Raw genomic sequence first — 17,411 nt, forward strand, 5'->3', positions numbered from 1 at the left:
AATCACCCTAAGCATTCCATTGGGATTTGCCTCAACCATTGCATTTTAGCTACTCACATGAGACCATTTTAATTATGACAGTCTGTAAGATACTGAAACAGAGTCCCTTTATTACGTCTGTAAGACACTAAAACAGAGCCCCTTTATAAATATCAATAATAAAATAAATGTCCATCAATATAATATCCATAATCAATTTAATTTTAGGTTACCAATTTGCTAATGATCCTGACCATTCAATGCCAAAACTGATGAGCACTTCAAATTTTTACACACATCATCTCCTAGAGAAATAAAAGAATAACAGGCTGCAAGAGCATGTAATTAGTGTAATCACATGAGAAATATATTTCGGACTTTAAGTATATTTAAGGAAATGCTTCTAAAATTCTTATCATTGCAATGTACCCACTATAATTCATAAATTATTTAACTACACTTTAATTCTACACTAGTGTATCATAAAAATTTTGCCTTTGAAAGAAAAGGTTAAAGCCTGTAAAATGGAAAATGTAAACCATCACTCTGAGGTACCCTTATATACGGGAACTTGTTGATGTCATATTTTTACCTCCGAAATCGGTTTTTCATAGACATCTTCTCCTATAGACTTCTCCTGGGCTAGGATGGCGTCTCGGTGCAGGACTCGCAGCACTTTCTCTGGCTCTGCAGACCCGTAATGAGCCTCCAGAACCTCGGGCTTGGTTTTCTCCGTCTTCAGCATGTGGATCACATCTTCCCTGGCCTGTGGTAGAGTGCGGCAAGGTCAGACGGTTGACAACATAAATCACATGCCAGACTCACAAAATCAACGCAAAGCTTATTGAACACATCCCCATCTCTTCGGGGCTATTGGCAAATTCACTGAGTATTTTGTTCTTATTTTTTATCAAAAGCAGATTGGCAAGCAGATACACTGCTTCAGGTTGCTAGGAAGCAGGCAAGCAGAAAACGGATTTGTGCTAATATTAACTACATAAAAATTGCTTTATCTAAGTAGAAAAGATTCTGAGTGCTTTTGAATCAAGAGGGCCTGGGATACTTACCCCATTTCAGTGCACATGATGTCAAGGACAATTTAAAGTTTTCTAGTTTTCTATTTCTCAATGAAGTATTCAAATCTGGTTTCCCCATTCTAGTTATAACTCTATGTGTAATTAACAAAAACAGCCTTTATTAATGAGTTCCTGTTTCGCATCAAGTGATTCATTTTATACAGAAACACATGGTTGGAAACTCACATGGTGTTGGGCTGGGCTTTTCGATCTAACGTGTTCACACCAAAGGTGAAATTTAACTCCTGTAACATTCAGACTACCAGACTACATGATGTCAAGGACAATTTAAAGTTTTCTAGTTTTCTATTTCTCAATGAAGTATTCAAATCTGGTTTCCCCATTCTAGTTATAACTCTATGTGTAATTAACAAAAACAGCCTTTATTAATGAGTTCCTGTTTCGCATCAAGTGATTCATTTTATACAGAAACACATGGTTGGAAACTCACATGGTGTTGGGCTGGGCTTTTCGATCTAACATGTTCACACCAAAGGTGAAATTTAACTCCTGTAACATTCAGACTACCAGTCACATGAGTCAGATTGGTGGGGTCAGGGTTGTTCTTTTGGTTTCTCAGCAAAACTTCAGCACTTTGTTGAGCTCTTGAGAAAACCACATGATTATAGGTTTTATATCATATTGACTAGGGATCCCATCACATAATGCAAATACATCTGGATGTATTTTCTACTGGTTAGTAGTGATGAATTTTCTAGTTATGATGGAGCTGACATTTGGTAAATGCACTCCCATCTGGTAATATACTTGTTTTTCCAGTAATGGTGATGGGTATGTAGTATCTGACCTCATGCCAACCTATACCAGAGAGCAAACTGGTGGGCTAGAGTTGCAGTCTATGGCAATAGAATAGAGTTTCCCCCTGTGTTACACTAACTATGGGTTTGAAATTATAAACCTGGCTCATTATCATGGTATTCTAAACAAGGGAGCTAACTAATTAGCCATAAGACAAGAGCATTATAAAATTTGTTTTCTTGAGGTTTCTCACTTTTCTTGCTTTTTCATAGTCTCCGAATTACTCTAATTCCAGATGGCTAAAGACTAATTTATTACAGAAATAGACTGGAATTTGCAGATTTTCCCCATGTTGTCTCTGCCACATTTACATGTGCTCATTTTAAGACAAAAATTGGAAATATTAATTTTGAAGAAACTAGTAGATTGGAATTAGCAAGAAAGTTAAAGTCAGAAAATAAATTTAATGGAAAGGCAATGTATTTCCATGTAGAGTGAAAGAACATAAGCATAGATGCAGCACCACACTATCTTGTATGGTATCTTTGTGTAGCTTAGGAAAAGATGTTTACTTCTTCCGGGAGATATAGCCTGAGTCAGAGTGCAGTTTACCTAGCAAGGAAAGAAAGGGCTATATTTCAACCCCTACCCGTCCCCTCTCCCAGGCACCCTTGTCCAAGGCATAACTCCATTCTGTAGATGGTGGCCCTGTACTGAAGGAGCCTAAGGTCTATCATTGGTTATTGGTTTTCAGGCAAATAATATAAATAAGGAGCTTTTAGAAATGTAAATAGGTAGCTATTTCAGTTCAAAAGTTTCAGCTATGTGGTTTTAAAACATGTAAATATTGTTGGTATCTATCTTCTTGACCAAATCTTCTTAATTCTCTTAGAAGAAAACAGTTTCTTTTGTTCCAACTGATATGAAACACCTTTTTCTTCTCTCCCTAAAAATGTACTTAATCTTGAGTTGTATTAACTGTGATATGCTACATATACCACACATTTCATTCTTAGTTTAATTACTCTAGACACTAATTACCAAAGGAAAAGAGGCTATGGTGATATAACACTGGGCATTATATATTTAGAATCACACTATTCATCATGAACTTACTAAAAGCTTTTTAATTGCTATAATAATAATTCTGGAAGTAATACAAATGTTGCCTCTAAATCACTACTATTTAAAGTAGTTTAATATAGTAAATCGATCATTATTATTGTGGTGTCTGTTTAATCAATGGGTTAATGAAATTACTATTTAATCACAATAAACTTTTTAACTATTTATTTTTATTTATTTATTTTTAAAGATTTTATTTCTTTATTTGACAGAGATAGAGACAGCCAGCGAGAGAGGGAACACAAGCAGGGGGAGTGGGAGAGGAAGAAGCAGGCTCATAGCAGAAGAGCCTGACGTGGGGCTCGATTCCAGAACGCCGGGATCACGCCCTGAGCCGAAGGCAGATGCTTAACCGCTGTGCCACCCAGGCGCCGCTTTTTAACTACTTTAAATATATGATTCAATCTATGTAAATAAAGTCCTACGTTTTGGGGATAAAAGCACTTTACATCTCCGTTTTAAGAAACTTCTTAATTTTTAAAAAAGATTTATTTGTTTATTGAAGAGAGAGAGTGTGTGCACAGGGGGAGGGACAGAGAGAGAAGGAGGGAGAAACTTGAGCCGACTCCATGCTGAGCACAGAGCCTGCTCTGGGTTCCATCTCAGGACTCTGAGATCATGACCTGAGCCGAAACCAAGAGTCTTAACCCACTGCACCAGCCAGGTGCCCCGAAACTTCTTAATTTGTATGTAAAAGAATGAAATACAAAATGTAAGAAGGTTCCTGTCCTTAAACATTACTGTTTTCACATAGACGTTTCATCAGAAGCAAGTGGTTAAATTCTTAGGGTGCCGCAGTGGTGCTAAATAGACCACTGTATTTATATATATGTAAAAGGACCCAGAGGGAAGAATACTTTGAAGACGACTCCAGAAAAGAGAAAGAAAGGGGTCAGAGAAGGAAGAAACTAAATAAAATTGTTCGATTTATTTAGTCCTGATGATGAAGGAGAATAAATATGAGATTAGGGTATAAAAACAGATACAGAGGGGTCGCATTCTTCTATTCCATCCTACAACTTCCTCTTTGTGCCAAGGGAGACATATGGAAGCCAAGAACAAAGATGTCCCTGCAGAAGTGTAACGTGCCAGATGGAGCAAGGGGTTGTCTCGACTGGCTGCATAAGGAACAGATTAAAAACATATGGGGGCAGCAAAGAGCTATTCTGCAAAGCCCACGGCCAACAGGTGAGTTGATTCATCTTATAAAGTCAATAGAAGGTATCTGGGCTTTGCTGGGAGAGCAGAGAAATGGCAGAAGTGGGGGTAGAATAAGACACAGAACAAGTGGAGCCACAACAGGTGGCATAGTTCAAAAAAAGAGTTAAATCCAACCATTCATTCAATGCATATTTGTGCACACTTTGGGCAATGCATTGTGTTCAGTATTAGAGATATAACTGCATCCTCAGAGATTAAAGCCTGGAAGGATATGAACAAATAATTGAAAGGCATTGACATGATAAGTCTTAGGATGGAGGAGAAACAGGGGGCTAAGAACTTCATCTAAAAATACACTTGACTTGACTATAAGCTAAGGAAAAGGCTTCACAGAGGAAGTGACTCAAAAATCTCACAATGAGTACTTGAGCCAGGGAATGGGGGATTAAGGGTAAGAGTGTTCTTGGCCAAGGAGAAACTGTAGGCAAAAGCCAAACAGATGTAGATGCATGGGCTGGAAAACATGAGGCTGGAGTAATAAATAATGGGCAACTCACGAAAAACCTTGTAAACCAGGTGTTGAGTTTGCATTTTCTCATGGAACAGCAAGAAGCCTTGGAATTTTTAAGCAGCAAGACAGTGACATGGTCAGGTGTGTGTGGAGGAAAGATCATTCATTTACCCTGTTAAAAACGTACAAAATCTGAATCAACAGGTATGTTGGTGCAGTCCAGGACATGTGATTTAAAATCTCTGCAAAACCCACAGCTAAAATCATACTCAATGGGGAAAAACTGAGAGCTTTCCCCCTAAGATCAGAACAAGACAAGGATGTACACTCTCACTACTTTTATTCAACATAGTACTGGAAGTCCTACCCACAGTAATCAGATAAGAGATATAAATAAAAGGCATTAAAATCGGTAAAGAAGAAGTAAAACTTTCACTCTTTGCAGATGACATGATACTACAGGTAGAAAACCCAAAAGACTCCATCAAAAAGCTACCAGATAGAACAGTTAACTTGAATTCAGGATATAAAATCAATATTCAGAAATTTGTTACATTTCTATATATTAATAATGATGTAGCAGAAAGAGAAATTAAGAAAACAATCCCATTTATAATTGTACCAAAAAAAAGATACAAGACTTGGAATAAACTTAACCAAGGAAATGAAAGACCTGTACTCTGAAAACTATAAAACATTGATGAAGAAATTGAAGATGACCCAAACAAATGGAAAGATATTCCATGCTCATGGACTGGTAAAACAAATGTTGTTAAAATGTCCATACTACCAAAAGAAATCTACAGATTTAATGCAATCCTTATCAAAATACCAACAGCATTTTTCACAAAACTATAACAAATAATTCTAAAATTTGTATAGAACTATAAAAGACCCAGAATAGCCAAAGCAATCTTGAAAAAGAAGAACAAAACTGGAGGTATCACAACCCCAGATTTCAAGATAGATTACAAAGCTGTAGTAATCAAAACGGTATAGTATTGGCACAAAAATGAACACATAGATCAACGAAACAGAGTAGAGAACTCAGAAATAAATCCACACTTATATGGCCAATTAATCTATGACAAAGAAGGCAAGAATATGCAATGGGAGAAAGATAATCTCTCCAACAAATGGTGTTGGGAAAACTGAACAACTATATGCAAAAAAATGAGACTGGATCACTTTCTTATACCATATACAAAAATAAACTCAAAATGGATTAAAGACATAAATGTGAGACCTGAGACCATAGAAATCCTAGAAGACAGCACAGGCAATAATTTCTCTGACATTGGCCATAATAACATCTTTCTAGATATATCTCCTGGAGCAAAGGAAATAAAAGCAAAAGTAAACTATTAAGACTAAAAAAATGAGAACTTGTCTACAGTGAAGGAAACAATCAACAAAACTAAAAGGCATCCTACTGAATGGGAGAAGATATTTGCAAATGATATATCCAATAAAGGATTAGTATCTAAGATATACAAAGAACTGATACATCTCAACACCCCAAAAACAAACAATCCAATTAAAAATTAGGCAGAAGACATGAACAGACATTTCTCCAAAGAAGAAATCCAGATGGCTAATAGACACATAAAAAAGATACTCAACATCACTCATCAGGGAAATGTAAATCAAAATTACATGAGATGTTATCATATACATGTCAGAATGGCTAAAATCAACAACACAAGAAACAACAAGGGTTGGCAAAGATGTGGAGAAAAAGGAACCCTTGAGCACTATTGGTGGGAATGCAAACTGTGCAGCCACTGTGGAAAACAGTATGGAATTTCCTCAAAGAGTTAAAAACAGAACTACTCTATGATCTATTAATCACACTACCGGGTATTTACCTCCAAAATATAAAAACATTAACTCAAAAGGATCCATGCACCCCTATGTTTATTACAGCATTATTTGCAATAGCCAAACTATGGAAGCAACCTAAGTGTCCATCAATAGAAGAATGGCTAAAGAAGGTATGGTATATAGGGGCATCTGGCTGTCTCAGTTGGTAGAGCAACCAATTTTTGATCTCAGGGTCGTGAGTTCAAGCCCCATATTGGGCATGGAGCCTACTTAAAAAAAAAAAAAGTGTGCTGCACACATACAAAATGGAATTTTATTCAGCCATAAAAAGAATGAAATCTTGCCATTTGCAACAATATGGGTGGATTAAGAGAGTATAGTGCTAAGTGAAATAAGTCAGAGAAAGACAAATACCATATGATTTCACTCACATGTGGAATTTAAGAAACAAAACAAACGAACAAAGGAAGAAAGAGACAAACCAAAGACAGACTCTTAACTATAGAGAACAAACTGATGGTTACCAGAGGGTAGGGGGTAAGGGGATGGGTAAAATAGGTCAAGGGGATTAAGAGTATACTTATCTTGATAAGGACTGAGTAATGTATAGAATGGTTGAGTCACTATATTGTACATCTGAAATTAATATAACACTGTGCATCAATTATAGTGGAATAAAATTAAATATCTCTGCAGGTGATTTTAAAGCACAGCTACATTTAGAAACGACTGCTTTAGGACAGATAGGCCAATTGAACACTAAAACCACTTAAAACATTGCTATGTTAGCTCAAGCTTCTGGGCAGGGTCATCTAATTCTTAGGCACTTGCTTGACCCAGTGGTTTCTCATGTTCTCGTTATCAGTTCCACTGATTCTTCTTCACCACGGAATCATGATCACTTCACACCACAGCCTAAACCAGGGGAGTCCCTGGAAACCATTGGAAGTGTTTGCCAGTTCTGGGAAATGAGCGTAACCAATTATCCCAGTTTGCCTGGGACTAAGAGGAGCAGGGCCCCACAAAGCTAGAGTTTTGAAAATCAGCACAGTCCCAAGCAAACTGGGATGAGTTTGTCATCCTAGGACAAAGTGGTGGACAGGAGTGGACAGGAGACTGGATATTCCAAAATGTCCCCATATCTAGCTATTGGCAGCCATAGGAAGCTTACTATACTCAGGTACTGAATTTCAGTGACAATGTTTCTAAAACTTAGCTTTCTTTAAAGGCAAAATGCCATTATTGATGATTAAGCCTGGTGACAATTTCAACTATTTTTTAAACTTATGGGATTTTTCAATCTTTTGGAAAACCCATGAGTCAGAAAGAATGCTTAGTTCTTATGCATATGTGACATAGCTTTTTATACACTTCTAAAATGGGTATGTATAACATTCTGGGAGAACAGGGTAAAATAAGCTAAAGAAGGTATATCCTCCTGAAGCACTACAATTACTTGAAGACTTGGGGTGAATGGGAAGTCATTTAAAAATTTTTCAAAAATTAATACAATTTTAATATTCGCTTTAGTATTTAGGACTTAAAAGTTCCTAAACACTCTTGCTTCTTTGTATTATTTCGTTAACTATCTAAATACAGTCCTATTGCTGCAGTGAGCCAAGGAACCCCAGAAAGACGGTCCTGGATGACCAACACATGCCCATTCTGTTAATGCTTTCCTATTTCGGCAAATCCATTCAATGTTCTTTATCTATTTAAATAAGGTAATTTATTAGTTTACTTGTCTTTCTTTCTTAGGCTGTGAGCTGGTTTGAGGACAAAGATGTATCTACAGTGTCTACTAAAAGAATGCTTGCTCATGTGGTAGGAACTCAGTAAATATTTGTTAAAATAAGAAAGTAAAATTAAATGATGTGAAGTCAGAGAGGCATAAACTGGCACTGAAAATCTCAGAACAACCTTAACTACTTAGTCTTGTTTAATAGAGCTAAACAATTAATTACATTTTGTGAACTTCTACTCCTTCATCTGACATTTTGTCTATAATTTAGGAGCCACTTTGTTCTTCTTAAGTTTATTGCAAAAAAAAAATATGTAAATGGAATAAGGGAAAACAGTACTTTCTACCAGAATGTTGCAACAAGAAATGGACTATCTTTAAATCTCATACAAATTGAATTGTACTATTTACTCTTGTTAGGTAAATACAAATACTATAAATATATTGGAAGAAAAAAGCTATATAATTTATGATGATATTAACTATTACTACAGAAATTAAATCTATTTTTCTCCTGAATTTTAGAATGCAAAGTTAACATGATTAGTAACCCAACAACATATAAGGAGAAGATTCAAATACGGTTAGTTTAAAGGCCATTGGTGCTAAAAATGTGTCTTTTGTTTCTCTGGAGAAATTTGTTTCCATAAATATATGGTCAATAGTGCCTAAAAGTCTCTATACCCATGTTTATTAAAAATCACTCCTTTCTAACACTTCAGACTGAATATCATCCAAAAGAAATATTTCATTAAAATGTTAAAAGCAGATGCTATTTTCATATTAAAACTTGCTGTTATTACCAACATAATAGCTTGAATTTTTAAAAATAAAATCCCTCAAAATCCCAATGATGTTTTTTGCAGAAATAGAAAAATCCATCCAAAAATGCAGAAGAGCCAAAGAACCAAAACAATATTGAAAAAGAACAAAGTTGGAGGTTCCAGATTTCCTGATTTCAAAACTTACTAGAAAGCTACAGTCATCAAAACAGTGTGGTACTGGCATAAATACAGACACGTAGACCAGTGGAATAGAATAGAGAGCACACAAATAAATCCTCACATATGTGGTCAAATGATTTTCAATTAGAATGTCAAAACCATTCAATGGGGGAAAGAACAGTGTTTTCAACAAATGATGTTGGAAAAATTGAATATTCACATGCAGAAGAATGAAGTTGGGCCATTATCTTATATCATATGCAAAAATCAATTCAAAATGATCAGAGACCTAAATGGAAGAGCTAAAACTTTTAGACGAAAATAGAGGGGGAAATTTCATGAAATTGGATTTGAAAATGAGTCCCTTTTTTTAAAGATTTTATTTATTTGTTTGTTTGTTTGATGGTTGGAGAGAGAGAGCACAAGCAGGAGGAGCGGGAGAGGGAGAAGGAGACTCCCCGCTGAGCAGGGAGCCAGATGTGGGGCTCCATCCCAGGACCTGGAGATCATGTTCTGAGCCAAAGGCGGATGCTTAATGGACTGAGCCAGCCAGGCGCCCCTTGACAATGATTTCTTACATGCGACACAACAAAAGCATGGCAACAGCAGAAAAAATGGATCAGTTGAACTACATCAAAATTTAAAGCTTCGGTATCAAAGAACACAATCAACAGAGTGAAAAGCAACTCACAGAATGGGAGAAATTATTTGCAAATAATATGTCTGATTATCCATTAAGAGATTAATACCCACAATATACAAAGAATGCCTACAGCTCAACAACAAAAAACCAAAAATTAAAAATTGGACAAAAGACTTAAATAGACATCTCTCTGAAGAAGATATACAAATGGCCAACAAGCACTTGAAAATATGCTCGGTGTTACTAGTCATTAGGGAAATGTAAATCAAAACCACAGTCAGACACCACTTCATACCCATTAGGATGGCTATCATCTAAAACACAGGAAATAACAAACATTGGCAAGGATGTAGAAAACTTTAAACTATTGTGCACTGCTGATGAAAATGTAAAATACTCTAGCCACTATAGAAAGCAGTAAGGTGGTTCCTCAAAAAATTAAATGTAGATTACCATATTACCCAGCAAGTCCGTTTCTGGGTACATACCCAAAAGAACTGAAAGCAAGGACACTCATGTTCATAGCAGCATTATTGACAATAGCAAAAGGTAGACACAACCCAAGTATCCATTGACAGATGAATGGGTAAACAAAATGTAGTATATACACTCAATGCAATATTATTCAACCTTTAAAAGGAGCGAAATTCTGACACATGCTACAACATGGACGAACCTTGAGGACATGCAAAGTGAAATAAGCCAGTCACAAAAGGACAACTATCATACAATTCCACTTATACGAGGTATTTAGAATAGTCACATTCACAGAGACAGAAAGTAGAATGGTGCTTGTCAGGGTCGGGGGGTGGGTGGGTGGTTGGGGAAGACAGAGTTGTTTAATGAGGACAGAGTTTCAGGTTTGGAAGATGAAAAATGTTCTGGAGATGGATGGTGATGGCATACAAGGTAAATACGTTTAACGCTAATGAACTGTGCACTTAAAAAAGGTTAAAATGGTCAATTTTACATTATGTATATTTGACCACAGTTTTTTAAAAAATTAAAAGTATCATGTTTGTCCCCAAAAGAATTGGAATAAGAAAAGAAAAACTATTCCCATCCTTTATTTAGAGATTGCCACTTTAAAGAAAAATGCAAAATTCCAATGTAATAAATTATAAATGTTCAGTCATATTTTCCTTATGATTAGTTAGCTGTATGTCAGAGTCATCCATGGATTTAAGCACACTTTCACTACTTATGTGGTTTTCTTCTTTTTTCTTTTTACACACTTTGGGATATTAATAGTACAACAGCTGCTATATCCCGGATTAGAAATTAGATAAGGTCACAGGTTCCCCCATGCAGTGCTGTGATGCTGCAGTGTATAATTTCTTAAATTCCAAAAGACTACAAGCTTTTTGTTCTGTGCTAATAAAGACCTTGGCACAGAGCCTTCAAACTTCCCACCCCTATCTATGAGCAGGTCCAGCAGATAGGGTCCAGCTTTCTGTGAACAAGTTGAGAAGCTGAATTCCTGAAAATATGGGAGAAGCCATTGCGAAAGCACAACTAGATGATTATTTTCTCATGGTGGTTGTTTATCTAGCCCCATAAATTTAATCCCTTCAGCAAAAAACAGCAGGATGAGACCTAAGACAGAGGAAGCATCTACACTAGATGTGGTACCAGACAGCTCTGTACAGACATCTCTGGTACAATCCTGCTTATTAGGTTAAATTTTGTTCACCTCCTTACTTTTTTCTATGATTGTCTCCTTGTTAGATTGTCTCTAGAAGTCATTTTTCAAGCTTGAGCAAAATCTTGCCATGTAATCCTGTCTGGAGGGTTGACTGGCAGGGTAGCCTTGCCATAGAGCTATTTGCATGAGGAACTGAGGCTCTTCCTGGGAAAGAACTCATCCCAAGGGAGGAAGGGCACCATGTTGGTTGAAGGACAATAGAGCAGGGTCAGAGGGGAAGGGTGAGTCTGAGTGCAGCATAGTGTCTGTCACTCAGACTCCCCTCCAGCCCATCCCCCTCAACACACGCCTGAGTCTCAGGGTGAGGGATGGCCATAAAAGACCTAAATAAAACCAAGAGGAATTGGCAAATTAGAATTCAAGATACCATGCTTCAGTAGTAAAGGGAGGGGGAGTAGGAAGGAGCAGCCCTTTCTATATCTTGCATCATGCTCTCAGTGTAGACATCAGTCTGAGCAGTCTCCAAGTAGACATCAGCTGACATAAACAGAAGAGAAAGCCTTTGGGGCAGGCACACACAGCAGTGTTGGCTGTGCTTTCAGCAGGCACTTGCAGGGGTAGCCATCATTACCACAGTGGGTTGGAGTAGGAACAAGGGCAAAATGGCAAATGCCAAATGGTAGCCCAGAGGTGTGTGCAGAACATGTGTGGGTCGTCCTCTGAGGACTTCCAGCATATTATGGGAGGAACCTCAGGGAACCTGGCATTCCCACCGAGCAGGTGGGGGCAGAGGCAGGAGAGGAAGAAGATAGCTTAGTTTATTTGATCTTATTTTTATCCTGTGTCTGGTGAGGGCTGGGAGATATAAGTAAGACTTTTCTCAAAGGAGAAAATATTTCAAACAAACAAGACTACATCATCTAGATAGAATTTATACATGAGGTTTATTTGAATCACATAACATAGAGTTCCTTCAGATTTGGCGTGTTTTTTGATATATTCATTTCAGCGTCTGACTTCAGTGAATTCTATGTTTATAACACACATGTGACCAACTTAGAACTAGAGTTTAATTTTTTGAAGAAAAATACAAGAAAATGTCAGCCATTATGAACCTACAGGGAATGTCACACTGGAAATTTACTTTTATAAGTAACCAAGAGTTAGTACCTCAAACACTAGAGTTTTTTCATTTTAAGGGCTTGGGAATAGGAGCATCCTCAAATGAATTATAAAGCCCCTTTCCTCTTAAAAAGAATATAATGTACATAAGTCACTGTCTTTTCACAAACTCAGGTGGTCATTCTAAGATCAATTGTTCTGATGTATTGAAGAGGTATGTTGCTGTGCGGTTCTTTCACCCGCTTGTCTTTCATCTTTCTCTTTAAACTGGTTCTTGACGTAGACTTCGAGCTAGTGTAATGCTTATTTTTCCTACAACTCAAGAGAAGCGATGTGGTAGAAAGAACATGCACTTGGGACTCTTGAGTTAGAAATATGCATTATCACTACTGCTAGTGTGACTTGAAACAAGTGAGTTAGCTTCTCCGAACTCGGTTTCCTCTCCTGTAAAATGGGCATAGCAGTAGCTATGGCAAATGTTAACTACCCTGCCCTTTGGGAGCCAAACAGACAAATCGTGGCTCTGCAGTTTACGCTAGCCCTGTGACCTTTGGCCAGCTAGCTCCGAACTTCAGTTTCCCCCTCTGTGTGAGAATGAAATATCCATGAAGTGCCTAATGTAGTGCCTGGAATACCGTAGGTGCCCAACAAAAGGCAGTTTCCTCTTTTCTTTCTCAGAAAGGTAAACTGGCTGATGTGGAACAGCCGCATCTGCTGAGGAGCACACCCAAAAGCGTCTCCACAAACTGAGTCAGTAAGTCAAAGACTAACTAACTAACCTCGTCCCCATTCCTCTCAATGTCCTGTGACTGCACAAACTGCTCCTAACAGTATCTGTGATTCCTAAGCCACAAACCTAACCGGCAACTGGCAACCCCAGACTGGCTTGTCCTGCGCTTCTGAGTTTCCTGCTCTATTTGTTGATGTAATTTGAAGGAGCAGCTTTCTCTCTAATTCGAGAATTTGGACTGCACTGTTTACTCTAGAGCCTGCTGTTCCTTCATCACCATGTCAAAAGATCATATTGCAGCAGAAACGACTTACCATTTTTTAAACTTTTCTGAGTATTCTATTTAAAACCTGGCATCAGTAAGAATGTTAAATAACACATCTTGTACTAGCACTCATGAGAAAAGCAGGCATTGCCTATAAATGAAGGTGCCTATAAAGTCAAGCCCTCTGATTTAGGAAAATAAAACAAAAATAAGTACCCCAAAATAGAAATGTTAATTTTAAAAAATTGCATCTTTGACGTTTAACAAAATTCCTATAAGAGTTCCTACTTAGAATGTCCTTTTTTAAAGACAGGAGATCCTGAGAAAGCTATAAAACTTCTATGATATTTATGATTTGCCAAATGCTTTTTATGGGCAATATTTGGCCTTCTAGTGCCATGTCTCAGTTTGAAATGCCAAATCTACTTGTCCAAAGAAAAAATGTAGTCCATAGCATCTGCTCATACAATTACTTTGCTTTTTCACTATGTTGGATCAGAGATGGGGCATATTCAAAAAATTTTAAATAAGAATATCTCAAGTGAGGAGCACCTCAGTGGCTCAGTTGGTTAAGCATCTGCCTTTGACTCAGGTCATGATCCCAGGGTCTTGGGATCAAGCCCCACCTTGGGCTCCCTGCTCTGCAGGGAGTCTGCTTCTCCCTCTGCCTGCCGCTCCCCCTGCTTGTGCTCTCTCTCTGTCAAATAAATAAATAAAATTTTAAAAAGAGAGAGAGAGAATACTGAATCATTGCTCCTAGGGGAAATACAGTTAGGCTCATACAAGACCTTCAATCACAATGTTTTCATCAACCAATTAATATATGACCTTGTTTCATGTGTTTTCTTTTTGTTCAAAGATGAATGAATGAATGAATGAATATACATGGGTAGTTATCTGCTTCTGTATGAGGTAAAGATTTTCTCTGAAATGACAAGGAAAAAGATAAGAGTTTCTATGTGTAAAAAAAATCATAGCCAATTAAATGCCAAAAAAAAAAAAAAAGGAAATATTTGTAATAACTATGACAGGTACAGGGTAACTATCCTCAGTTATAAAGTGTTCACATATGTCAGTGAGAAAAACCCTAACTAAGACTTTTTGTTAAGACAAAGATTGTGCATAACTATGTTCATTACAATGTTATTTATAACTGTAAAAATACTGGCAACAACCTAAATATGCAATAAGGAAATTTTAAAATAGAATATAATACTTCCATATGATAAAACATTTTACAGACTTTAAAAATGATATTTCAAGGAATGTTGAATAATGTGGGAAACGCTTATAAAAAATAGGTATTCAAATTTGTATATACACTGTGCTTGCAATTATGTAAAAAATACATGTGAAGAAAAATACTCACCCAAATATTCACAATTATTCTTTCAAGCTGGTAGAATTATGGGTAATTGATATTTTTCTTTGTAACTGTTCCATATTTCTAAATAAGAGTTTCTCAAAATTTTTTCACTTGTTCTCCTGGTGAGACTTTTTAGATTATTTTTTATAATTACCATGGTTATAAAATTTCAATACCACAGACAGACTGTACATCTGTTTATGTACTGTGGTCTTTTTGAGGGTCACAAACCATTGTAACATCTAAAATTTCTTTGCCTCCGCTAAGAATCAGTTCTTACCCTGTTGGGAATAATAGCACTCTTACTAAGAATGCATATCCTAAATGATCGATATTGAACTTATCTTACTTTGATTATTGGATAAAAAAAATTAAAGAAAGTTCTGAAATAGGTCATTTCACCTCAGAGAACAAATTTATAGTAGAATTTCTGGTCCTCTGGTATTTGAAATTTTGGAACAATGATCTTTCTATCATGCCTAATATTGTTTACGTAAGTAAATATCTATTCTGGCTAATACATTTAGCTCTATGTGCATAATATGAAACTAACATATTTTGCAGGGAGGGACAGAGTTGAATTTAATAACAAGCAATATTTACACTGCACCCTGATATGGACAAAATTCTTTTCAGGGGTATTATTTCTCTTAATTCCATTCTACAGATGATTAAGATGAGGCTCAAAAAAATTAAATAGCTTGCCCAAGGTCACAGGATTCACAAGAAACAGAGTTATCTGACTCCAAGATATCTATTCTCTCCATTACAAGTTGCATATGAAAATACAATGTAAGCACAAAGCAAGGGAAGGCCCTGGAATTAAACTCTCTGGGTAATGTTTCCTGTATAACATTCGTCCACAAACGGTGCCCCTACCATCTGGTCCAATTTCCCTACACTACATAACTTGATTGGCTTGCCATGATCTTGCCAACATTTTTTGAGCACTATCATCTGTTTAGTAACTTCCCTAAAAATGCCACACTTCTTTCTTCAGGCCAGAGCACGTGAGGCAGTGAACCCAATCCTGTAAACTTACTCCTCTAACTCTCCAAGACCCCTTGCCAAGCCACTGCTGCTGGGAGACAGCCCTAGAGCATGACTTCTTGCAATGCACTTTGAAGTAGATAAAATATGCACTCATGGACATCTGTCTGTTATTTCCTGCACTCACAGCTTTGTTCTTCTTTATTGCCAGAGAATTCTATGGATGATGTCACTTTTCTCTGAAGAGAGCAGGCCATCAGAGCTTTTCACTGACATAATTAATTATCTGTAGCTTGATTCTGGGCCAGAAAATTCTCAAGGCACAGCCCCCCAAAGAATTAACTCTACTGTGCTTGCTATTCTTAAACTTTTAAAGAGACAGGATACCATATCTTTTTTTTCTTTTCTCAGACACTGATAATGGTATTTTTGTTCAGTGATATCAAGTAACAGAAAGTGAACTGGGGCACTATTCTATGATTTCACAAGGAAGACCTTCGGTTCAATGGGCAGCAAAATCTAAAGGTCGCTACAGATCAAGTATACAAAGCAAAGCTTTTAGGGCTTAGTCTTAAATGCTACAGGAATGCATCACAATTACTGAATAGACTCTTTGGGGGATCTTGTGAATCTGCAGCCAGAAAAATGAGATCTCAACCAAAGCTAACCATGTTGAATTATCCACAAGGTGAAAAGATTGTTTGCCACCCGCAACAGCCTAAAACATCAATTTATGTAAATTTTACAAGATATAAGAAATTACCAGAATGGTGACCAAATATTTTGAGAGTTTTCACCAATATCTTTACATAGATCTAAAGCAAATTAGCAAGGTCATTGGAAAACATCACCCTCCACTCCACTGGGTTTCAAGATTATGTAAATGAGATATTACTTGTCTCTTAAAAATGGGGGGGGTTGGGGGGGCTGATCAACACTGTAGATGTCATAAAGTAGTGGAGGGGCTTTGCTGGAATGAGGGCACTTGAGTTTTGGTCCTTCTTTTCAGGTGAGTGATAAGGTAAGATCCAAGAAATCTCTCTCAACTTCCTCAGCTCTGGTGGAAATAGCAATATCCTAAGACCATAGATATGAATGTGCATATTAGCATTGCCCCCCACAAAGGAATTGTTATTTATGGTCTATTCTGCTGCCTTGATTCTGCATAAACTGGTTTAAATTATATTCTTCCTAGATTAATCTAGCCTGGCAAATTATTTTTTTGGATCTACTACTGAAATTGTTAAGGGTTTAAAATTATAATGTAATAGTTTATCATTAAAAAATCAACATTACAGAATCAATATTAAAGAAAAAGTGAAGGTATATGCCACATTCTCCCAAATTCCACTCCCCAGACCAAATTTTATTAATAGCTGAAGTGGATCTTTTTAGAATTGTTTTTCTCTGTAGATACACAAATACAGATGTCAACACACACACACATTCTGTCTCTGTCTCTCTTTCCATCTCTTTTTCTCCCTAATATTACTGAGCATTTACTATATGCCAGGAAATGTTCAAAGTGCT

General features: G+C 36.9%; 1 protein-coding gene across 4 annotated transcripts in view; it reads right to left on the reverse strand.

The window, feature by feature from the left end:
• FILIP1 (filamin A interacting protein 1) overlaps positions 1 to 17,411 on the reverse strand; it is a 176,322-nt gene that overhangs the window by 63,973 nt on the left and 94,938 nt on the right. For all 4 annotated transcript variants that reach the window (XM_044387113.3, XM_026507066.4, XM_026507064.4 and 1 more), the window contains exon 3: positions 572 to 745. In XM_044387113.3, coding sequence (XP_044243048.3) covers positions 572 to 745 — 174 coding nt within the window. The remainder of the gene's footprint in view (positions 1 to 571; positions 746 to 17,411) is intronic.

Source organism: Ursus arctos, unplaced genomic scaffold, assembly GCF_023065955.2.
Source record: "Ursus arctos isolate Adak ecotype North America unplaced genomic scaffold, UrsArc2.0 scaffold_29, whole genome shotgun sequence".
NCBI lineage: Eukaryota > Metazoa > Chordata > Mammalia > Carnivora > Ursidae > Ursus > Ursus arctos.